This window comes from Jaculus jaculus, chromosome 1 (assembly GCF_020740685.1).
Source record: "Jaculus jaculus isolate mJacJac1 chromosome 1, mJacJac1.mat.Y.cur, whole genome shotgun sequence".
Classification (NCBI taxonomy): Eukaryota; Metazoa; Chordata; class Mammalia; order Rodentia; family Dipodidae; genus Jaculus; species Jaculus jaculus.
In genome coordinates, this window is record NC_059102.1 from 43,692,940 (window position 1) to 43,717,039 (window position 24,100).

The 24,100-nt window shown below is 42.4% G+C and overlaps 1 protein-coding gene across 11 annotated transcripts in view; it reads left to right on the forward strand.

Moving 5' to 3' along the window:
* Positions 1-24,100, forward strand: part of Cpeb3 (cytoplasmic polyadenylation element binding protein 3) — a 286,188-nt gene that overhangs the window by 211,725 nt on the left and 50,363 nt on the right. For all 11 annotated transcript variants that reach the window (XM_045157044.1, XM_045157040.1, XM_045157018.1 and 8 more), the window contains one exon: positions 11,582-11,700. In XM_045157044.1, the coding sequence (XP_045012979.1) occupies positions 11,582-11,700 (119 nt within the window). The remainder of the gene's footprint in view (positions 1-11,581; positions 11,701-24,100) is intronic.

Consider the following 24,100-nt stretch of genomic DNA (forward strand, 5'->3'; position numbering starts at 1 on the left):
TATCCCTACCCCTGTCCACCCACAGCCAGCCCACAAAGAAGCAGTTATTGGTATGACAGGAAACAAAGTGGACTAGAACCAAAGTATTTGTCCAGTTCTGTATAGTAAATGCAATAAAAGAAATATGGCCAGGCATGGTAGTGCAAGCCTTTAATCCGAGCACTCTGGAGGCTGAGGTAGGAGGATCACTGTGAGTTTGAGGCTAGCCTGAGATTACATAGTGAATTCCAGGTCAGCCTGGGCTAGAGCAAGACCCCACCTTGAAGAAAAAAAAGAAGGAAGGAATAAATGTGTTTGGTCCTGACTCCAAGAGAAATGCTTAGGAATCCATGGGCCTGAACAAGCATGTATTTCCCGCATTATCTTGATCGTTTTTTAAAAAAATTATTTGTTTATTTATTTATTTGAGAGAGAGAGACAGTGAGAGAGATACAGAAGAAGAGGCAAACAGTGAATGGGCACTCCAGGATCTCCAGCCACTGCAAACGACCTCCAAACACATGCACTACCTTGTGCATCTGGCTTACTTGGGTCCTGGGGAATCAAACCCGGGTTCTTATGCTTTGCAGACAAGCACCTTAACCACTAAGCTATCTCTCCGGTCCTCATTTCTACCTTTTAACTTGGGCTTATTTCTCCCCTTGGATGCCCTCTCCTTGTTTTTACCTATGTATGCATTAAGGTCTGGCTCCTGTGCCACCATTACAGAAAGTCTGTATTTCTCCATCCACATCATCTTTATTCTAGAAAATTCAACTATCTATCTATCTATCTATATTGTTTCTTTAAAATTTTATTTATTTGTTTTCTTGTTAGAGAGAGCAGATAGAGAATGGGCACATCAGGACCTCTAACCATTGCAAATGAACTCCAGATGCTTGCATGCCTTGTATATCTATCTGTATGTGGGTACTAGAGAATTGAACCTGGGTCCTTTGGCTTTACCAACAAGTACTTTAACCACTAAGCAATATCTCCAGCTCTATCTTCTTTTATTTTTATTTACTTATTTGCAAGGGAAGAGAAAGAGAAAGGCAGAGAGAATGAATGAATGGTCATGCCAGGGCCTCTTGCCAGTACAAATGAACTCATATTTATGTGCCACTTTGTGCATCTGGCTTTGCATGAGTGCTAGGAAATTGAATGCAGACGATTAGGCTTTGCAAAATAAATAAATTAATTAACTAAAAAGTGCCTTTAACAGTTGAGCCATCTCTCTAGCCTAAATTTAACTTTTAAAAGTATGCTTAAAAACAATTTTTAGAGCTGGGCGTGGTGGCACATGCCTTTAATCCCAGCACTCGGGAGGCAGAGGTAGGAGGATTGCTGTGAGTTCAAGGCCACCCTGAGACTACATTGTTAATTCCAGGACAGCCTAGGCTAGAGTGAGACCCTACCTTGAAAAACCAAACCAAAACAAAAATAATAATAATAATAGTAATAATTCTTAGAGGGGCTGAGTAGATGGCTTAACACTTGCTATGCCCACATGAGTTTATGTCCCCAGAAACCACATAAAATTGGATTCAGTAGTAAATGACTGTAATCCAGTCCTTGCTCCTATGATGATATAGGAGGTAAGATGAGAATCCTGGAAGCTTGCAAGCCAACCAGAGTGGCTTGCACACAGCAGCGAAAAACTGAGACCCTGCCTCAAAGTAGGTAGCAAGGACTGACACTGTAAGTTGTCCTCTGACCTCCTTATGTACACCCATATAGTCCCTCTCTCTTTCTCTCTCCCTCTCTCCTCCCCCACAAACACACAGAGTAATCATAAAACATACAATTCTTAGGGCTAGAGAGATGGCTTAGCAGTTAAGGCACTTGCCAAGGACCCAGGTTCAACTCCCCAGAACTCATGTAAGCCAGATGCACATGGTGGCACATGCTTCTGGAGTTCCTTTGTAGTAGCTAGAGGCCCTGGCTTGCCCATATTCTCATTCTCCTTCTCTCCCTCCCCCCCCCCCCGTGTGTGTGTGTGTGTGTGTGTGTGTGTGTGTGTGTGTTTCTCTTTCTCTCTGCTTCTCTTTCTCAAATAGATAAATAAAAATAAAATATTTTAAAAAATAATTCCTAGGGGTTTTAACGCATTGTTTCTAGGTTGGCGTTTTCTGTGTCCTTATTCCTCATGACTTATTTCCTTGTATTAGTGAATTCACAGCGGTCCAGGATTTGATCTTGTCACTTTGCCTGTGCAGTGCCTGAGGCATGTAGGCATTCAGCTGTCCTAGTCCAACGGGAGACTGAGTAAGGGTTGGGGTCATAGACCCGCAGTGCTCTCGAGGCAGCAGACGGGTTGATGAGGTGGTTCATTTACTCCCAGTCTTGTGCTCTCACTCGTAAACTGCTCCGTGTTCTCCAAGCAAGCCTACCCCTTGTCCTTTCCATGCCGCGGCCTGTTCTCTCTCCTGAACTTGCAATGCCCTTACTTCCTGGAAAAGCTAGATATGGATTTTTCTGTGACTCCCTCATATTTGGACAACTGCTCCGGTGCTTCTTGCCAGTGTTCTACAGGACATCACCCATCTTCCACTTTTCATCTTCTTCGTCATTTATTTACAGCTTAATTTCTCCCAGGCAGGATTCTTTGACTCACCCTCTTTGTAAGCTTCGGTGTCTACCATCATGCCTTGTACTTCCAGATAATTTTAGCTGTCTTGAAATGGTTCCACAGACAGATTTCCTGAGGCAAACCAGGTAAGTCCTCTGACCCAAAAGCCAAGGTTAAAGAGAATGTTTGGAACAGGCTGCTTGTGTATTAAAAAAAAAAAAAAAAAAAAAAAACCACTGAACTCAGGCAGCTCTGACTAGAGAGGCGTCCTTGAGGTCTCTCTAGGAAGGTCATTGGTAATTAGAGTCTAGATTATGTGAGAGGACAGTCCTCTGCCTATCCAAGCCCCCTTCTCACTTGATCAGAAACCCATCTGTTGGTCTGCCACCATTTTAAACCAGGATGTAGCCACACAAGCTGGAATTACCTTGCCATTTGTGTTTGTTACTTGACATATGTAAATCACCAATATTTTATTTATTTATTTGAAAGAGAGAGAGGGAGACAGAGAAAAAAGAGAATGAGAGGAAGAGGCAGATAGAGAATGGGTGCACCAGGGCCTCCAACCACTGCAAACCAACTCCAGATGCCTGTGCCACCTTGTGCATCTGGCTTATGTGAGTCCTGTGGAGTTGAACCTGGGTCCTTTGGCTATGCAGGCAAACTCCTTAACTGCTAAGCCATCCCTCTAGCCCTTGTTTTCTTTAAGAAATATTTTTAAATAATTTTTTGTTTATTTTTACTTACTTATTTGAAAGTGACAGAGGAAGAGGCAGGTAGAGAGAGAGAGAGAGAGAGAGAGAGAGAGAGAGAATGAGCACGCCAGGGCCTCCAGCTTGAGTTATGTGTTTACCTCATACAGGTACTGCAAGGTAGAATGCACTAATACATACGCTTATTAGCAAAGGGCCTGAAACACTGTGAACACTTGTCTGCAAGCTGTGGTTGTAGGCCTGGCAGGGGTTGCTATTCTTTTTGTTGTTGTTATTGTTTATTTATTTATTTATTTGAGAGTTACAGAGAGAGAGAAAGAGAGAAAGAGGCAGAGAGAGAGAGAGAGAGAGAGAGAGAGAATGGGTGCGCCAGGACCTCCAGCCACTGCAAACAAACTCCAGATACATGCGCACCCTTGTGCATCTGGCTAACGTGGGTCCTGGGGAATCAAGTCCTTAGGCTTCACAGGCAAGCGCTTAACTGCTAAGCCATCTCTCCAGCCCAGGGTTGCTATTCTTACTAGTCATCAAGTATTAAAACAATGTAATATGAAAAAGTATGTACTTAAGACTTTAGGAATCTTTGGTTTAGAAGGGTTGTTAAGAACATTTTAGAGTTTGTTATTTTTAATGTGTTCTCAGGTATTGAAAGAACTAAGCTTTAAATTAAATTTACCCTCCAAAATCCTAGCCAAATAAAATAGAATCCCCCTCCCGCTCCCCGCTTACATACCTTCTTGTTCCTTTTTCTCTAAGAAAATCACACTGACGTTCCATGCTTGTGTGCAAAAAAATCCCTCACTGCTCTATTCTTGTTCTTCTGACTTATTTGGCACCAGTGGGAAAGCAAGGAACTTCCTCTGTCCGTCCTGCCTGTTGCCTAGGATCATGAGGGTGGCAGTGACCATGAGTTCTGCTGTTCACTCCACAACCTACTCCTCCCACAGACAGGCTCTGAGCTGAAGCCTCCCACCCCCATAGCTCATCACATACATCTTACATCACCATTTCTGACACTGGAGGCATTTCATAATCCAGTATCTGTTAACTGGCTCAGCATTAGGGAGAATGGAGGGAGTTAATTTTTGGCCTTTTATATTAATAGAACCTGCCATCAAAGTTATGATTACAGAAACTCTTATAACATAGGTGTAATTGGCTTTTATTCAGAGGATATGTTAAAATTAATACTATATCTGTCCATTCTCTTTGGGTGAAAATAGCTAATGATACATGAAAATGTGTACTTGGTCCCTTTTTTGTTTGTGGTAACCTTCAGCTTGCCAAGTAACTTTGAGCTTTACTTTAGTATCTGCATTATTTTATTTTATTCACCAAATATTTGTAAATGCAAAGTAGAAAGTATGTGCCATTCTTTCTTTTTTAGTTGTTTGTTTGTTTTTCAAGGTAGAATCTTGCTCTAGCCTCAGGCTGACCTGGAATTAGTTTCAAGCTGGCCTAGAACTCACAGTGATCCTCCTACCTCAGCCTCCCAAGTGCTAGGATTAAAGGCGTGCACCACCACACCCAGCAGAGAGAAAGGAAGAGAATGAGTATAGCAGGACCTCTAGCCACTGCAAAGGAACTCCAGATACATGCACCACTGTGCCTCTGGCTTTATGTGGGTATTGGGGAATCAAACTCAGGTCATTGGGCTTTATAGGCAAGTGCCTTAACCGCTGAGCCATCTCTCCAGCCTCCAATTTTTTTTTTTTGAATTCTCATTTTTATAAGGCCACATGCAATGTCTGAACTTAAATTTCACACGTCACATAAGTAATTGGAAATACCATAAATAAAAAAGTTGCTAGGCATGATGGCGCAAACCATTAACCGCAGCACTCAGGAGCTGGGGGTAGAAGGAAGATTGCAATGAGTTCAAGGCCAGCTTGGACTACAGAGTAAGACCCACGTCAGCTTGGGCTAAATGAGACCCTACCTAAAAAAAAAAAAAAAAAAGCCTAAGGGGCCAGGCATGGTGGGCACATCATTAATCCCCACTCCTGGTGGGCAGAGGTAGGAGGATCACCATGAGTTTGAGGCTACCTTGAGACTACATAGTGAATTTCAGGCCAACCTGGGCTAGAATGAAAGCCTACCTCAAGAAAAAAAAAAAACAACAAACCAACAAACTAAAAGTAAATTTTAAAAATTAAAAAGTCAACACTTGCATGACACCTCAATTTATAAAGTATCTTTATGCACATTATTAAAACCCAGTGTTCCCATCTCTGTAAAATAATCCAGAGAGATATGTTCATTTTATAGAGAAATGACCTGAGACTCATAAATGTTTAGTATTCAAGTTCACAGTTCTGCCATTTATTGGATGACATTAAACAAGCCACTTAGTCACCTTGCAATTTCCTGAACTGTAAAACAGAATTAAAAATGGTGTCTACCTCATAGGCTATGAAAATGAAGTGAAAAATCACAAGGCGCTTAGGTCAGTGCTTAGTGTATAGTAAGTGCTCAGTAAATATTAGCTGCTAGCTATCACTATCACAAAACTCATGAATGTTAGGACTTGTACCCAAATCCAGCCTTCTGACTCCTAGTTCAAAATTGTTTTCATCATTCCATGTAGAATTTACCTTTTAGTAAATCATTGATTTAATTTTCACTTTATATTAACCTTGTTATTCTTTTCTTCTCTTTATTTTTGAGACAGGGTCTGGCTAGGTAGGCCTGACAAGCCTGGAACTCACTATGTAGACCAGACTAGCCTCAAATGTTCAATCTTCTGCCTCTGTCTCCTGAGGATTGATCATGGATGTGTGACACCATGCTCAGCTAACCTTATTCTTTTTTAAAATATTTTATTTATTTGTTTCAGAGAAAGAGATAGAGAAAAAGGCAGATAGAGAATGGGTGCACCAAGACCTCTAGCCACTGCAAACAAACTCCAGATGCATGTGCCACTTTATTCATCTGGGTTATGTGGGTACTGGAGAATCAAACCCGGGTCCTTAATCTTCACAGGCAAGCTCCTAAACCACTAAACCATCTCTCCAGCCCTAACCTTATCCTTGAGGGGAATTTTTTTTACTACTTTGTTTACTTTGGGCCTACATTTCTCAATATCAGGCAGACATGGTAGCTGTTGTCTGTAATCTCAGCACTTGGGAGGTACAAGCAAGAAGGATCAGGTCTCGGGAGGCAGAGGTAGGAGCACTCGGGAGGCAGAGGTAGGAGGATCGCCGTGAGTTCAAGGCCACCCTGCGGACGACATAGTGAATTCCAGGTCAGCCTGAGCTAGAGTGAGACCCCACCTCGAAAAAGCAAAAAAAAATTAAAAAAAAAAAAGAAGAAAAAAAGAAAAAGAAAAAGAAAAAAAAAAAAAAGAAGGATCAGGTGTTTAAGGTCATTCTCTGCATAGCAAGTTTGAGGCCAGCCAGGCCTAGTAGAATCCCATCTCAAGAGAAAAAGAAGGGAGGAGGCAGAGGAAAGAACTGGTTACCTATGATAACAGATTATAGACCATTCCCTGAGAATGGTGGAAGTGTTTGTATGTACATTCTTTCTCTTGGTAATGTTTGGAATAGGCTTATACTCATGACTCCCTCAGCCTCCATAGATTTGCATGGTTAGGAATTAGGCCGCAGGAACATTTATATGCTCCTATAGTAATGATTCAGCTGCTATGGGAAGACAACCTCTCTTTCCCCTGATGCCCAAGGTCAACTCAAAACTGGCCTTATGTAGAAGATGGCAGAGGGTGGCAATGGTGTGGAAGAAAAGGACAGTCAAGTTGGAGGCTTTCCATGGTAGAGAAAGCCCAGCTCATACCCCAGCACCAGGCCTTTTTGATGTGCTGTAAATAATGTATAAACAGACAAGCTTCTCTTGAAGAGCAGGATGTCCAGTGTATGCTTCTTGCGTCCACTGTGGAAGAGCTGTGCCAGAATTTAACCCTGAGAGAGCAGCAGGAAGTTTAGGGAACCTGCTGAGACCATCCTTTTGTGATACATTTTAAGCTTGTTTATCTCTCATGGTCTCTTTTGCAAGGGGAATTAATGTTCTCACATTAAACGAGAACACTGACTTTCCAACAGATTCCTTAGGACTTGATAATAGTTTAATACTGCTTACAAAATAGATAAGACACATAAATGAGGTATTATCTTTTCTGCTTTTGCAATTCTTTTTCTGCCTAGCCACATGCTCTATCCTTTGACCTGTCTATCCTGGCAGCACAGCCCAGAAAGCTGCAGTCCTACCACCTCAGTGATCTCTTGCCATTACCCCTCCTCCCATTCATCCCTTCTGCCTGTTTTATTGGCCACTGTCTGGTGTGCTGTGCAGTAGGTAGCCTTTCTCTGCTTTCTGTACCTGAGAGCTCTATACAGTGCATGAAGAGATGTAGAAAAGACTAAAAAAGAATAACCCTATTCAAGCCGGGCATGGTGATGCATACCTCTAAACCCAGCACTCAGGAGGCTGAGCTGGGAAACTCGCTGTGAGTTCAAGGACAGCCTGGGCTACAAAAACAAAAAAACAGGGCTGGAGAGATGGCTTAGCAATTAAAACACTAGCCTGTGAAGTGTAAGGACCCATGTTCAACTTTGCAGTTCTCACATAAGCTAGACAAATAAGGTGACACAAACACACAAGACACATGAGTCTGGAGTTTGATTGCAGTGGCTGGAGGCCCTGTTGTACCAATTCTCTCTCTCATAAAAACATTATTTAAAAGAAACCAGAATAACCATGTGCACTATTATTTCGTTATTGTCATTATGTGAGAGGATATTACCTGCCCAGAACTACATAGAGAAGTTTGATTCCTAGCCAGCTGATTAGCAACTAAACAGCTTTGTTTGCTGGGTGGGAATCTCCTGTATTTAGGGCTGCTTCAACTTCTCCCCCATTTACACCATTCTGGCACACAGCGCACCAGAGGAGAGTAGTATTGGCTTCCTTTGTGTTTGGTAGCAGGACTGGCAGTGGAGATGACAGATGAGAGACAGCAAAGCTGTGAGTGTTGTGAAGAGGCTAAATTTTGTGGGCTTCAGCTTAGATGAGCCCATGACAGGCCTTTGCTTAGCTGCCACTCACGAATGCCAGTGTGCAGCAAGCACCAAAGCCACCCTTTGGAACCTCCCCTCTCCTCTTTGAAGTCTTTTCTGGTCCTCCAAAGTCAGAGTCCTTGCTCCTCTGGCTTCCTGTGGCACTTTTTGTCCACACTCATTTTTCTCAGCTTGGTAGTGAGTAGTTAAGTGTCTAAATGAATGGCTTCACAAGTTGCTGGGCAGCAGGACTCTGATCTTACTCATTTTAGCATTCTCATAGTCTTTAGATTGCGTTCCACTTTTTTAAAAAGATTTTTTAATATGTATTTTTATTTATTTATTTGACAGAGAGAGAGAGAGAGAGAGAGAGAATGGGCGTGTCAGGGCCTCCAGCCACTGCAAACAAACTCCAGATGCATAGGCCCCCTTGTGCATCTGTCTAACATGGGTTCTGGTGAATCAAACCTGGGTCCTTTGGCTTTGCAGGCAAATGCCTTAACTGCTAAGTCATCCCTCCAGCCCTAAAGGTTTTATTTTTATTTATTTATTTATTAGAGACAGAGAGAGGGGGAGAGAGAGTGAGGATGGGCACACCAGGGCTTCTTGCCACTGCAAATGAACTCCAGATGCATGTGCCAACAGTGCATCTGGGTTATGTGGGACCTGGAGAAGCAAACCTGGTCGCTTGGCTTCACAGGCACACACCTTAACTGCCAAGCCATCTCTCCATTCCTGTGTTCCACTTTTAACAATCAGTGAAAGTTACTGAATAGAACTTTAAAAGATTGGTTGTGTCAGTGATTGACTCCAGTTCCCAATAACTTATTATATATTATTTTAATTTTTGGTGCTGGGGATTGTGTATGAAATAATCAAGTTGTAGCCTACACATTTACATAATTATTATGTCAATTAAAAAGCATAAGCCAGCTGGGCCTGGTGGCGCATGCCTTTAATCCCAGCACTTGGGAGGCAGAGGTAGGAGGATCGCCGTAAGTTCGAGGCCACCCTGAAACTACAGTTAATTCCAGGTCAGCCTGGGCCAGAGTGAGACCCTACCTCGAAAAAAAAACTTAAAAAAAAAAAGCATAAGCCAAGTGTGGTGATACATACCTTTAATCCCAGCACTTGGGCGGCAAAGGTAGGAGGATCGCTACAAGTTTGGGGCCTCCCTGAGACTACATAGTGAATTTCAGGTCAGCCTGAGCTAGAGTGAGACCCTACCTCAGAAAACAACAAACAAACAAAAATATCATACTTCAGGCTGGATGGAGAGGCCCATGCCTGTAATCATAGCACTCAAGTGGCTGAGGCAGGAAGATCAGATATTTTAGGTCAGCTTAGACCACATAGCCAGTTTCATCATGACTACATCTCAAAAAGAAACAAAAACCAAAGAAAACACACACACACACACACACACACACACACACACACACTTTAAAAAAAGAAGGAAACACAGCAGTGTCCACGGAAAATCCTGCATTTATTACTGATGTTTCTAGAATTGTATATTCTGCCAAAAGAGAATTCCTTAGAGAAACAGTAGCATGTAAAAACACATAGTCAGTGTGAGCTGTGACACGTGTGTGTGTGTGTGTGTGTGTACGCCCATGTAGGAGTCAGAAGATGACCTTGGGATGTCAGTCTTCTACTATTGCCTTCTTTTGGGACAAGGTCTCTCTTGTTTTGCCACTGTGGGCACCAGCCTAGCTGGCCTGTGAGCTTCTGGATTTTCCTGGTCTGTGTCCCATTGCCTTAGTCACATTGGGCCTACATATGTATACTTTATGCAGATGCTGGAGAATTGAACTTGAGTTAACAGGCTGGGAGCAAGTGTCTTTAGTTGCTGAGCCATATCTTCAGCCCTTGTTGAGCTTTTTTAAAATGTAGCTTTGGGGCTGGAGAGATGGCTTAGCGGTTAAGTGCTTGCCTGTGAAGCCTAAGGACCCCGGTTCGAGGCTCGGTTCCCCAGGTCCCACGTTAGCCAGATGCACAAGGGGGCGCACGCGTCTGGAGTTCGTTTGCAGAGGCTGGAACCGAAATCTGATCCCCTGTGTTGAAGCTTTGGGACTGATCAACTCAGCTCCAACCAGACGTAGAAAAGGTTCTAAGCAGGCACTTGAGGCAGACTTTCTTATTTTTCACAACTTGTCATTGCTTGGGCAAGAGCTGTATATTTCTACCTCCTTCTCTTTAAGTTCTGGCTTTTCCATTTCCAGAAATTCTTGTCTTGCCTCCTGTGGCAAGAGCTTTGCTTTCTCTTAAAATTTGTCTGGAATCTAATAAAATCTCTGTAAACTTAAAACAATTTGGTGAGATGTACTTCATATTCTATACAGTTCACCAATTTAATATGTACAACTCACTGGTTTTTCTGTACATTCATAGACAATGTACATCTCACAGTTGTCAGTATCTGTTCTAGAAAATCTACTGCAAAAAGAAACCCTGTTCCTATACCCCCCCCCCCCCGCCACCAGCCCTTCTACTTATAGGCACTCATTAATCTATTTTCTGTCTTGATTTGCTTCGTCTGCACACGGTAGTTTTGTCTGGCTTCTTTCACTTAGCACAGTATCTTTGCAGTCCCGGCCTGTTGTGCATGAGTCAAGGTTGTTGCTTGCTGGAAACTGGAGGACAAATGATGCTTATTTTCTGGCTGTGAATTGTGGTTTGGCCCCCTTCTGAGTCTGCCTGTTCTCATTAGTGATGACAAGACTTATGATTTGTGGAAATCCAGAGAGGTGTTCTAAACTTGCTCCCATGAGTAGTTATAAGAATTAAACAAGGTCATGTTGGAGTCTCAGCTAGCTCAGCTCATGAAGCATGTGAGCACTTAACACAGTACTTGGTACATGAGGATCTAAAGTCCCTGTGCCCCACATCAATGTCTTAGACTTTAGTAAAAATTTGTTTAAAATGATGCAACATTTGCTTTTCTTCTGTATTATTTTGCTTTGCTTTTCCAGGAAGGGTCTCACTCTAGCCCAGGCTGACATGGAATTCACTTTGTAGTCTCAGAGTGGCCTTGAACTCACAGCGATTCTCCCCTACCTCTGCCTCCCAAGTGCTGGGGGGACTAAAGGTGTGTGCCACCATACCTGGCTTGTTTTCCTTTTTAACATAGGGTCTCATCCTGTAGCCTGAGCTGTCCTCAAACTTGTGGCAATACTCCTGCCTCCTGAGTGCTGGGATTCTAGGTGTGAACTATCATGTCATCTATAAATAATGTTTTCTTCAGTGGTCTTTTGAGTTTAATGTACTGAATCCTCCTCAACACTTTTGTTTTTGTTCCCCACAAGGCTATGCCTTTCTGCTGTTCCAGGAGGAGAGTTCAGTGCAAGCTTTAATAGATGCCTGCCTAGAGGAAGATGGGAAACTATACCTGTGTGTGTCCAGCCCCACCATTAAGGACAAACCGGTAAGTAATATGCAGCCATCTGGTGCTGTTCCAGAGCACATATGCAGTTGACCAGCTGACCCCTCTTGTCATGGGGCTGCAAGAAACCAAGATCCTCTTACCTGGATTGACCTTGCTGTGTAGAGCTGACTTGCTGGTAATGAGAAGCTATAACAAATCACTCATATTTCATGCTATACTTTGGGACACAGGTAAACAGATGTGTCCTTGCCATTCAGTTTACAGCCCTGATAAGCTGATTCCTACTCAGTAACTCAGAACTGAAGTAAACAATGGTCTTGGTGGCTTTGGCAGCTCGTTTCTGACATATTTCAGACCAAAGACAAGAGTGTGTACTCTGACATGGACAGTTCCATCAGTTCTGGAGGAGGGAAGGACAGAGAACGTGGGGCTTAAACTGTAAACAAATGTGCTGTATACAGAGTTCATGGATAAGAGATCATGGCTTTCAGGAGGTATCAGTAGATAAAGGGGCAAGAACATGTTCAAAGCAGAAGAAAAGGCAATGGTTAACATGGCAGCAATGGGGACTCATGGGAAGTTGGAAGGAGTCATGGTGGGTTGAGTTTGTTTGCCAAGGTTGGTGCTAGGGGTGGAAGACAGTAAAAATAGTGGGCAGGAGATTGAAGTTGTATATCACAGGGCCTATAGCAGCTGCTGTACACTCACATTAGCGTAATGAGGTAGCTGGGTATATTCTCAGAAATGTATCTGGGGAAGGAACTGGGTTAGATATAGAAGTTTCCAGCTTGTGTCTTGACTTTATTGCTTAAATATCTTTGGAAATTGCGGAGAGTACTCATGCTTCTCTGAAGGGCTGAGAGAAAAATGCAGGTGGAAGCCTATGCTACGTCAGGTGCTTGTTCTATGGCCAGTCCTATATAGTGCTGTGATTCAGGACAGAACAGTTAGAGCTTAGCTGTGTGACCACCTCTGTTGGGAAGAAATAGGGTTTTCAACTGGTCGTGAAAAAAAGATGTTGGGACTTGGCCATCCTTAGCAGGGAGAATGCAGTGTGGAAATCAGAAGAGGGAATAACTACAGAATGGGACGATATTGAGTCATAGCAGAGAAGTGAATGCTGAAAAGGAAATAAGGATTTTAGCCAGTGTGAAAGTACCACTTTAATTAGCAAGTTCTGGGCCCATTGCCATATTGTTATTACAACAGTGATAGTGTTGAATAGAGTAGCTATCTAGGTGAGGAAACAATAGATGGGGAAAATAGGGAACTTGTGTTACCTTTGAACTCTATTTAACAAAGTGGCTGTGTATGATGTGGGAGACATGAAGACTGACTTAGACATGTGCAGTCTAAATAAATGGCATATCTGAAAGGACTGACATCTCTTTAGAGTACTATGAGATTAGAAAATTTGTACTGTGGCCTGAGAGGCAGCTCAGGTGGCAGAGTGCTTGCCTCACAAGCATAGCAATCTGAGGTTGATACTCAGAGCCTAGCAAAGATGCTGGGCATGGTGGTGCACGTTTACAATTCCAGCACTGCAGAGGTGGGGAAAGGAGAATCCCTGGGGCTTTCTGGCCATGCAGTCCAGCCCACTTGGCAAGCTAAGGCATTGAGAGACCCTGTCTCAAACAGAGGCAGATGGTGGATCAGAGGAATGATGCCCAAGGTTGTCTCTGATGTGCACACATATAAACATACCTCCACACAGCACACATACAGGAGGGAATAAAATAGGAAATAAAAAAGAAGAGAAAGTGTTAGGCATGGTGGCACACGCCTTTAATTGTAACTCTCAGGTGGCTGAGGTAGGAGGATAACCCATGAGTTCAAGGTCAGCCTGGGCTAGAGTGAGACCCTATCTCCAAAAAGGAGGGCACTTAGCAGTTAAGGTGCTTGCCTGTAAAGCCTAAGAACCCAGGTTCAATTACCCAGTACCCATGTAAGCCAGATATACAAGGTGACACATGCATCTGGAGTTCATTTGCAGTGGTTAGAGACCCTGGTATGCCCATTCTCTCCTCCTCCACATCTGCCTCTCTCTCTCAAATATTTTTTTTTAAAAAGAAAAAATTTGGTCTGGAGAGGTAGCTTAGCAGTTAAAGTGCTTGTCTATGAAGCCCAAAGACCTGTTTGAGTCTCCAGATCCCATGTAAGCCAGATGCACAAAGATGAGGCAAGCACAGGTCACATGTGCCCACTAGGTGGTGCAAGTGTCTGGGGTTCAATTGCAGTGGCTCTCTCTCTCTCTCTCTCTCTGTCTCTCTCTCTCAAATAAAATTAAAGTAAAAAAAAAAATGAAAAAAATTAATTTCCACCAAATATGGCAGTCAGATGTCTGAATGGTGATAGCCAACCTTCAGAGAAGCCCTTGCCATGTGGGAGGAGAGTAGGAGTGAAGTAGGAAGGATGAAGGCTGAATTAGGCCTACATTGTAGGAGAGGATTACAAATATATTTTATGGCAGTGTGAGGTGGTACACTCCTTTAATCACACCACTCAGGAGGCTGAGATAGGAGGATCTTTGTGAGTTTGAGGGTTACAGAGTGAGTTCCAGGTCAGCCTGCGCTAGAGTGAGACCTTCCCTCAAAAAAACAAGTATATATTTATATACGTTATATGTCAAAACATATATATGTTATATATCAAAAGGCAAAGGCCAAAGCCAGGTGTGGTGGCACACGCCTTTAATCCCAGCACTCGGGAGGCTGAGGTAGGATCACCATGAGTTCGAGGCCACCCTGAGACTACATAGTGAATTCCAGGTCAGTCTAGTTCAGAGTGAGACCCTACCTCAAAAAAAAAAAAAAAAAAAAAAAGGCAAAGGACATTATAGAAGTAATTCTGTCCACAGTAGAAGAAGAGGCTGTTGAACTGAGGTGAAGAAATGAGGTGAGCAGACAGGCTGTGAATCTGGAAGGTCCCTGTCACAAGCTCTGTAGTGGAAGGAAGATAAGGTGAAGCTCTTACCTGGACAAGACATCTCTTGAGAGAGGAGCAAGCTTCAGTGATTACAGACATAGGTGGTGTGGAGGTAGTACCAGTGCTTTTCAGTGTTTTCACCATAAACTCATGTATTTCCCTTGACTCGAAGGACTTTTGTAAACAATTTGTGTCATTAACTACTTTGGAAATGTTTATGGGGAAACTAAAGTTCATTGTTTGTGTTTCTTCAACTTTCCACCTTATCACAGTTTTCATTTTCTGAGCTGGGGAGGAGCAGTCTTTCTGCAGTGATGAATGCTGGATGGTGACCAGACATCTCTGTGACCCAGGTTTACTTAGAATAAAACTTGGAATGGAGAACACATGGCCCCATCACCTGTCATTTAAATGAACTCAGTTTCACTCTGGGTTCCAGCTCCTCTGTCCCCCTCTTTGCAGCTTTATGTAGCTTGGCTGTGGATCTTCCCTGGCCCCATGCTTGGGCTGGTGACTTTCATTTTTTACCTTTAGGAGCCCAGTGTCCTCATTCTGTTCCTTCCTTCCTTCCTTCCTACCTTCCTTCCTTCCTTCCTTCCTTCCTTCCTTCCTTCCTTCCTTCCTTCCTTCCTTTCTTTCTTTCTTTCTTTCTTTCTTTCTTTCTTTCTTTCTTTCTGATTTCTCCTTGAAGATACATCATATTTCAAGAGAGCCTTGAAGATTTTCTATCCTTTGTCCTGTTTGCTTGTTTCTTTCCTTCCTTGCTTCCTTTCTTTCTTTTCTCTCTCTCTCTCTCTCCTTTCTTTCTCCTTCCCTCCCTTCTTTCTTTCTCTCCTTTTTTTTTCTTTCTCCCATTTTTTATTGACAGCTGCCATGAGTAAATCATGATAATTCCCACCCCTCCCTCACGCTCCCATCTCAAATCCACCCTCCATTGAGTACCGCCTTCTTTCCAATTAGCCTTGCTTCCATTTGGATGTCATCATCTTTTCCTCTTATTATGCTGCCTTATTTCTTTCCCTCATATCAAATACCTCTCCCTTGGAGTGGGTCAGAACAATTAGATTTTTTCCTAATGCAGAGCTTGATACTGTTGTGCCCTCTAATCTGTCTTGTCTAGGGTTGTGCTTTTTTCTTAAACTCAAAAGAATCCCAAATTAGTGGATTTCAGGACATATTAAGGAGTTATTTTTTGTCAATAACTACTTTACATTAAATGATTCTATTTAAGTCATTCTGGGTATAGATTTAGTCCTGAAAGATGGCAGGAAAAAAAAGCTGTATTTGCTATGACATTGCCTCTTTATTTACAAAGAACGGAAAGAAAAATTGACAAGAGCAGGAGTCATTGCAAAGCCCCTAGGTCTGTGATCTTTTTCTTCCTACAGGTAGGGTCATTCTATAGTTCACATGTCCCAGGCCTCCCAGAAGCAGGCAGACTGTGCACAGTGGTCCCTCCCATCATGGTGACTCTACTTTAGGCATATATGAATAAACTCAAGTTGAACTTTAACCACAAGCATACAGAGTAAGACGCCTAGAAGAGTCTGGCAGAGGTAGGCACTGAACAGAGGCAGAGGAGGAGAGATTAATGATCCTTCCCTTCTAGAACACTTTGGCCACAGGTGTGGAACAGGAAAAAACTTGGAAGGATGATCAGAGAAGTTTTCTGCTTTCCTTTTCACAATTACATCCTGAAATCTGACAGATTGATGTTCTTGTATATTTTAAAACTATTATTCACTCAAGCATGTTTCTGTAAGATCTTTGGGTTATTGCTCAGGCAACACAGTCATCCACTTAAATCCAAAAAAAATATGTACTCTCCACACTCAGGAGCTGGTGCAGGGGATCATGAGTTGGAGGCTAGCCTGGGCTACATAGAAAAGCCCTCTATAAAAGCAAACAAACAAAAAAAAAAAGAGCACCAAAAATTTAATTAGGAAAAACAGGTAAAGGCTAAGTTACAGAGGGCCTTGACTGCGCAGTCTTTTTGTTTGTGGTGTATTTACAAAACCATTTCGTTTTTCTCCTACTCCCTTCTAACCCCTAACTCTAAGTTTATCTTAGCCCAGTCAACTCTCGTGTTGTGCCCATCTTACAAGTTCCTGGCTGAGGCATCTCATCATGTTGCCACACTGGCACGCACTCCCACCTGGGAGATCTTCGGCATCTCTGATCTTGATTTACTTACTTGTTCCTTGAAGTCTTAGTTTAAATTCATGATTTGGGAGCCTCCTACACAGAACTTGCTCCAAAGAAGGAATTCTTCCTCTGAAATAAGAAAAGTGCCTCCTATTCATAATAAATGCTATGTTTTGCTCTTAGTTTCTGGATTTTTATGTGGGTCCAGAGTTTCTTAGGTTGTTAGTCCTTTTCCAGAGAGATCTAAAAGTTGTTGCACATCCAGTTTGCTAAATGGAATGCAGTCAATGATGTCCCTTGAGAGATTGTATTTAGTGTCTAGCACGGTGTTTTCTAAAGAGCACCTATCAGATACTATCTTGACAGCATCATAGACAACTCCCAACAGTAATAGATGCCATTTATTGAACATTTGCTTTGTGCATTTTATATGAATTTTTCTCCTTTATTGAAAAGTTTCATATTCCCAAAACATTTGAGAAATAGTCTATAACAGTAACATACTAAGGTTCTAAGGCATCTTACAGTATGTAAATTTGTGTAATATATTATTCAGCGCAACATTTTACAGACCTGCTTTGGGGCTGATGCTCATGCAAATTTCTGTGGAATTAGTTACTCCACAAAGTGCTCAAAGAACAAGTTTCTTCTCAGGAGACACTTGGGTAACATGAACTTTGTGTAAACTCCTCAGAGCTTTAGTAATCCACATGCCAATAATAACATCCTGCCCTAGCACCTTGGATCTGAAAATGCACATGCAAGTAGACATTGGGTTAAACTGTATAGCTTGGGTACAAAATTGCTTGAGGTTATGCACTTGGAAGTTAAAATAGCCAAATCATTCTTTCTTGAGATTTATTTTTTATTTATTTATTAATTTGAAAATGACAGAGAGGAGAAAGAGAGAGAGAGAGAGAGAGAGAGAGAGAGAGAGAGAGAGAGAGAGAGAGAGAGAGAAAGGGCATGCACCAGGGCCTCCAGCCACTGGAAATGAACTCCAGATACATGTGTCATCTTGTATAACTGGCTTACATGGGTACTGGGGAATCAAGCTTCGAACCAGGGTCCTTAGGCTTCACAGGCAAGTGCTTAACCACTAAGCCATCTCTCAGCCCTTTCTTGAGATTTTTCTAGCAGCCTTGTTGGTCTAAGAAAAGTCTGGCCAGTTTCTTTTCTTCTTTTTGTCAGTACCAAGGATTGCATGCAGGACCTTGGGCATTCTAGGCAGTACTCTACCACTGAGCTCTACCAGTCTTAACTGCGATTGGTCTTTTCTTAATGTATTGAAGATAGGCAGATTAAGTTTGGAGAGAACGGTTACTTTCTCACTGGTAAGACTGCATCTTCAGCCTGCCAGGAAAGCCAGGGAACCTTGTGAGGGGACAGCGTTGTGTATGGAATCAGATAACATGGATTTCAGTCCTGAGTGATTTCATTTTTTTCTGATTCTCTGATTCCTTGTTTCTAAAGCAGAAATGAGCTTTATAGCACATGGTTGTAATGAAGTTGAAGCATGATATGGAAAATGCATATAGCACAAGGTACTAGTACTTCTTATTTTTCAAAAGCAGTCGGTCCTCATCCTGATCTCACAGCATCAGCCATGATGGTGAGCCCTAGGTCATTCTGGTTATTTGTGATTAACTTGGTGTCTTGTTGACACCAGAAATTTGAGCTGATTAAGTCTGAGTCCTAGAGCACCCACTTGTGACCAACAGAACACTGTGACCCTTGAAGGTGGAACTCAGTAGAGTGAGCTGTTACCTGGGAGCTGTGGAAGGGCAGCGGCTGAGTAAGGTACAGTGGTGTATGGCTGTAATTCCAGCACTAGGAGGCTGAAGGAAGAGAATGCTGAGCTTAAGGATAGACTGGGCTATCCAGTGACAACTTGTCTAAATAACTAAAAACACAAAAAGCAGGAAGGGAAGCTGTTCTTCATCTGTACATGGCCTTTCACTGGGGGATGATCATGTTACTGGAGCTCATGCAGGTGCAGGTCTCAGCCTTGGAGGAACCTGAAGTCTGAGGGAGGGGAATGGTCATGTGACTAGGAACTTGAACTACAGACACTCACATAGAAAGTGCAGAAGTATTTGAAGTGGGGAGTTATCAGGGGGCGAGTGGTCACATGTTTCTATCAGTAGAGCCTTTATAGGAAGTGTTGACTTGGGTATTCTGTCTGTAGCAGTTAATTGCTAATGGCTTGATTAAATCAAGTATAGTGGGAGGATATGCATAAGGATTTGGGCTATAGTTTCTGCGCTGAGTGCCCTCATGAGAGAGTACACGGAATGCTATGCTGGCGTTGTTCATCAGTAGCTGAAGGTCACGTGGGGACTGTACTTCTTTGCACCAGGTGAGCTCTGCAGCTCAGTGCAGGTAGCAAGGCTTATCCTTTGTACCTGAACTATCCTCTAAACCTGATGGGGAATGTACATCCTGAGAGAACACGATAGCATTTCACAGAATTATTTTTGGCAGGCTATCTAGAAGGAACCCAGGTTCTTTAGATGTGGTTCTTGGAAGCCTTCTACTATCTGAGATACTGTCAGTGTAAGAGTTACGGCCTTTTGCCTGTGGCCCCAGAGCTACCCAGAATGCAGAACTCTTATCTAGGCCAAAGGTTGTGATCATCTATCAGGTTCCTTTCTCTCTACTGGTCTCAGGAGATACTGGGAGGGCATCTCTTTTTTCCTCTTCACTGGGTAGAGTATCTCTTGAGAATAATAGATAGCATCTAAACTCTGTTATAATTGGTTTGTAAGATAAAAGTTAGGTCAAAATGAAATACCAAATATGAATGTATTTTGAAACATCCCAACCTGGTGTGGTGGTGCATGCCTTTAATCCCAGCACTTTTGAGGCGGAGGTAGGAGGATCACCATGAGTTCGAGTCCAGCCTGAGACTACATAATGCATACCAGGTCAGCCTGACCTAGAGCAAGACCCTACCTCAAAAAACAAAGCAAAATAGAAAGTCCCAACCACACGTACTGCTACTGTGGCTGCTAGCTTTGATGGCTAAGGTTAAAACAATCTCTTACACCATGAAAAGGGTGAAGATACCTTACAAACCATGAATAATTTCTGATACTGCTGGTGCACTCTACTCATGTGTGAAGTCTGTGGTATTTAAAATAGAATTGCTGACAGCTGGGGTGGGTCTGAGTTCATCACTACTACCACTGAACTGTTGTATGTCAGCTGACCTGGGTTTAGCTGACTCATCCTGGCTGTGGGGATGAGCTGGGATGCTGCTACTCTCTGTGTAGAGCAGTCCTGATGGTTCTGCGCTATTGTCTTTCCGGTTCATGTAGAGTGAAGGGATTGTTGCAGGATTAGAGAGAAAAATAGTCTTTTTCCCAAAGAGCCTGAGTAGGAATTTGAAAAGTACTAAAAAGAAGAAAAAGGAAATCAGAAAGAGGATGGTGAGGCACAGTATCTGAGCTACAGCCTTGTGCTACCAAATAGCCAGCTAGCTGGCTGGAGGGAGGTTGGCTCGGGCACTTGAGCTGACCGTCAGGTTGCACTGTTGTCTCTTAGAATTGCCTTGGCATGAGCAGATGGAAGCAGGCTCCAGGCAGTAGGATGTTCACGTGGTGCGTGTTTACCTAAGGTGGAAATGAGAAGGAACGAAATGGATGGTGAGATGTTGAAAATAAGCACCCCCCAAAATTATTGATAAATGAATATTTAAATGCTTTCTTATGGTCTAGTCAGAGAATTCTAGAACTATAGGGAAGGTAGGTCATGTTCAAAAACTTGAGGTCCTGTTATTATTTTCTTTTATTCTATAATTAAAGATATAAAATGCAAAAACGCAGTTTTATATTTAAACATGAAAGCTTTTGTAAATTTTCACTGAAGTTTCTTCTTAGCCAGTGATATTATATTCCTTTCAGTCTAGAAAAATGATTCATACTGTATTTCATGATTTTTCCATAACACTTGGCCTATATTTTCATATTAATAACCTTTAATCTTTTTTTAAATTTTGGTTGTTTATTTATTTATTTGAGAGCAACAGACAGAGAGAGAGAAAGAATGGGTGCGCCAGGGCCTCCAGCCATTGCAAACGAACTCCAGACGCATGCGCCCCCTTGTGCATCTGGCTAACGTGGGTCCTGGGGAATTGAGCCTTGAACTGGGGTCCTTAGGCTTCACAGGCAAGCACGTAACCACTAAGCCATCTCTCCAGCCCAATAATCTTTAATCTTAAAAAGATGAAATTTTAGTTTTTAGTTAGATCTATAGTCATTTTGTTCTTTCTTGATAGCAAAAATAATCTGAGCATGGAGACTCATTTCTGTAATCCCAATACTCAGGAAACAAATGCAGGAGGATCAAGAGTTCAAGACCACCCTGGACATGTGACTCTGTCCTAAATTTTTTTTTTTAAGACAGAGTGAGGGATAGAATTGGTGCACATGGGCCTCAACCACTGCAATTGAATTCCAGAGATGCTTGCACCACCTAGTGTGCATGTGCAACCTTGTGCTCACATGACCTTTGTGTGTTTGGCTTACATGGGATCTGGAGAGAGATCGAACATGGGTCCTTAGGCGTCACAGACAAGCACCTCAACCACTAAGCCACCTTTCCAGCCCCCCTCCAATTTTTAAAATATTTTTATTTCTTTATTTATTTGAGGGGGGGAGAGGAAGAGAGAATGGGTGTGCCAGGGCCTCCATCCACTGCATGAACTCCAGACACATGTGCCCCCATGCAACTAGCTTATGTGGGTCCTGGGGAATTGAACTGGGGTCCTTAGGCTTCACAGGCAAAAACACCTTAACCACTAAGCCATTTCCCCAGTACCCCTCAATTTTTTAAAAGTTTATTTATTTATTTATTGGTTTTTTGAAGTAGGGTCTCACTCTAGCCAAGGCTGACCTGGAATTCACTGTGTAGTCTCAGGGTGGCCTTGAACTCATGGTGATCCTCCTACATTTGCCTCCCAAGTGCTAGGATTAAAGGCATGTGCCAACACACCCATCTCCTCAATTTTTTTTTTAATTTTTATTAACATTTTCCATGATTATAAAATATATCCCATGGTAATCCTCAATTTTTTAATATTAAATTTTCTCTTAATCATTTGAAGTTAATTTCCTTAAAAAATTATTTTTTAATTTATTTGTGAGCAGAGAGAGAATGTATGCATCAGGGCAGGGCCTCTTGCTCTGCGTACAAACTCTAGATGCATGCACCATTTTGTGCGTCTGGCTTTACATGGGTGCTGAGGAATTGAAATCAGGCCAGCAGACTTTGCAAGCAAGTGCCTTTAACTGCTGAGCCATTTCCCAGCCCTGAAGTTAATTTCCGTAAAAGTAACTTTTTCAAAGGAATAGCAGGAAATAAGTAATGAAAAGGCTAGTGACATACCTAAAGGGTGAGATAGAATAGGGCAGTATTACTGAAAGCGTGGACATTAATAGATGTTCTGCAAAAAAAAAAATCCTTGAAAATACTGGGTTTAAAAACATTAAACAGATTCTTGTTCATACATTTCCTGACCGTCTTTTTTTTCTTTAATTTCAATACTGGGCTTGAACCCAGGGCTTCCTGCATGCTAAAGAAACATTCTTCCGCTCAGCTACACTCCCAGCTCCTTAAAAATCTTTACTTAAATCCATCAATTGGGGGCTGGAGAGATGGCTTAGTGGTTAAGCGCTTGCCTGTGAAGCCTAAGGACCCCAGTTCAAGGCTCAATTCCCCAGGACCCACGTTAGCCAGATGCACTAGGGGGCGCATGCGTCTGGAGTTCATTTGCAGTGGCTGGAAGCCCTGGCATGCCCATTCTCTCTCTCTATCTGCCTCTTTCTCTCTCCCTCTCTGTCACTCTCAATAAATGAATAAAAATGAACAAAAATAAAAATAAAAAAATTCATCAACTGGTGCTTTGAAACTCCAAAAAAAGAAGAAAATCTATAGCTTTCCCAAGAAGTACTTGTCTGACATACCAACCCGAGGGACCTGCATTCCACAGAAGGCAGCTTGGGAAATCTCAAAGAGAAAAGTTATTAGCATTTCATTCTTTCAGATTTCATGGTCATTGATGTCAAGAGTCACCATGTGCAATAAGTTAGTATATTTATATGAGCAAGCTTTGTGTTTGATTTTTGCCTTGATCCTTAAAAAGATTTAATCTTTGGAGAGGAGCAGTTATAAAAACAGATTACTAATTCAGAAGATAAGAATTTAGAAGACACATAACTCAGCCAAAAGTAAGTTTCATGGTTCTCAGGAGGGCTTTCACAGGAACATATCCTTAAAACAAGAATCTAAAAATAAAGATTATTTTTATATTTTTTGATCTCATAAATGCTCATGGGGGAAAATACCATTTCATTGTGGGCAAGCGCCTTAACTGTTGAGCCATCTCTCCAACACACTATTTCATTGAGAACTGAGGGCTACCTAAGTTGTTTGAGCCAAAGATTGTAGTGTAGGGCCCACAGGATAGACCTGGCATTGTGTTTAGCTGATACAGTGATTCTGTGGTTGGGGGTGTGAGACAGTGTCTTCTTGTGTAGCCTAGGCTAGCCTGAGACTCATGGTCCCCTTGTCTCAGCTTCCTGAGTCCTAAGAGTCCTGGTGTCCTCCACCATACCAAAGCTCTGTATGATGAATGTAAATTTGCATTAATTCTCAACATTTTATAATGTTGGTTTCTCATAAAGATCTGAATTTCTAGGCACTCAAAATAAAGGATGCCACAAGTGGTGGATCCATGCAAGCACTGAGACATGTCTGCTTCTCACCCCCAGGAGGAGTGTCTTTCTCAGTGTGTCACTTTCTACTTACTAACATAGCAGTTGTCTTGGTGGCCTGACATTGTTAATGCTATCTGTCCAGCCCTTCAGATATTTGGGTTTGTGTGTGACCCTGTGTAAGGACATGCCATGGCCAAAGGGCCAATGCCTTCCACATGATACAGCAGTAGCTCTTCCTAGAGTCACCTTTATAAGCCAGTGTGGTCAGCTCACTCCAAGGAAAGCTGCATTCATGTCATGCCTATTTAAAGGACACTTGAGAATTTCTGCATGACATTTGTTTCATGGCTTTTCCTAGGGAGACACGAACAAAATCTACAGGTGACAGACCAACAAAGCAGTTGAGTTTATTGGGGTTCGTACCCGAGCATGTAGGAAGGAATTCCTCCCCAGCAACTGACTTGTGACTCTGGTAACTTTCTAAGCTCCCTGAGTCTTAGAGATTTGGTGAGCATTGTAAATTTCATTAGGTTCCTGGGTCTTATGAACCTGCTCTTCCCTGCAGGTCAGAATGGTTCAATTTGAAGGAAATAGCTAAACAATTCAGTTCCATTATTATTTCCATGCTGACCCGAAACTCACTCTGTAGT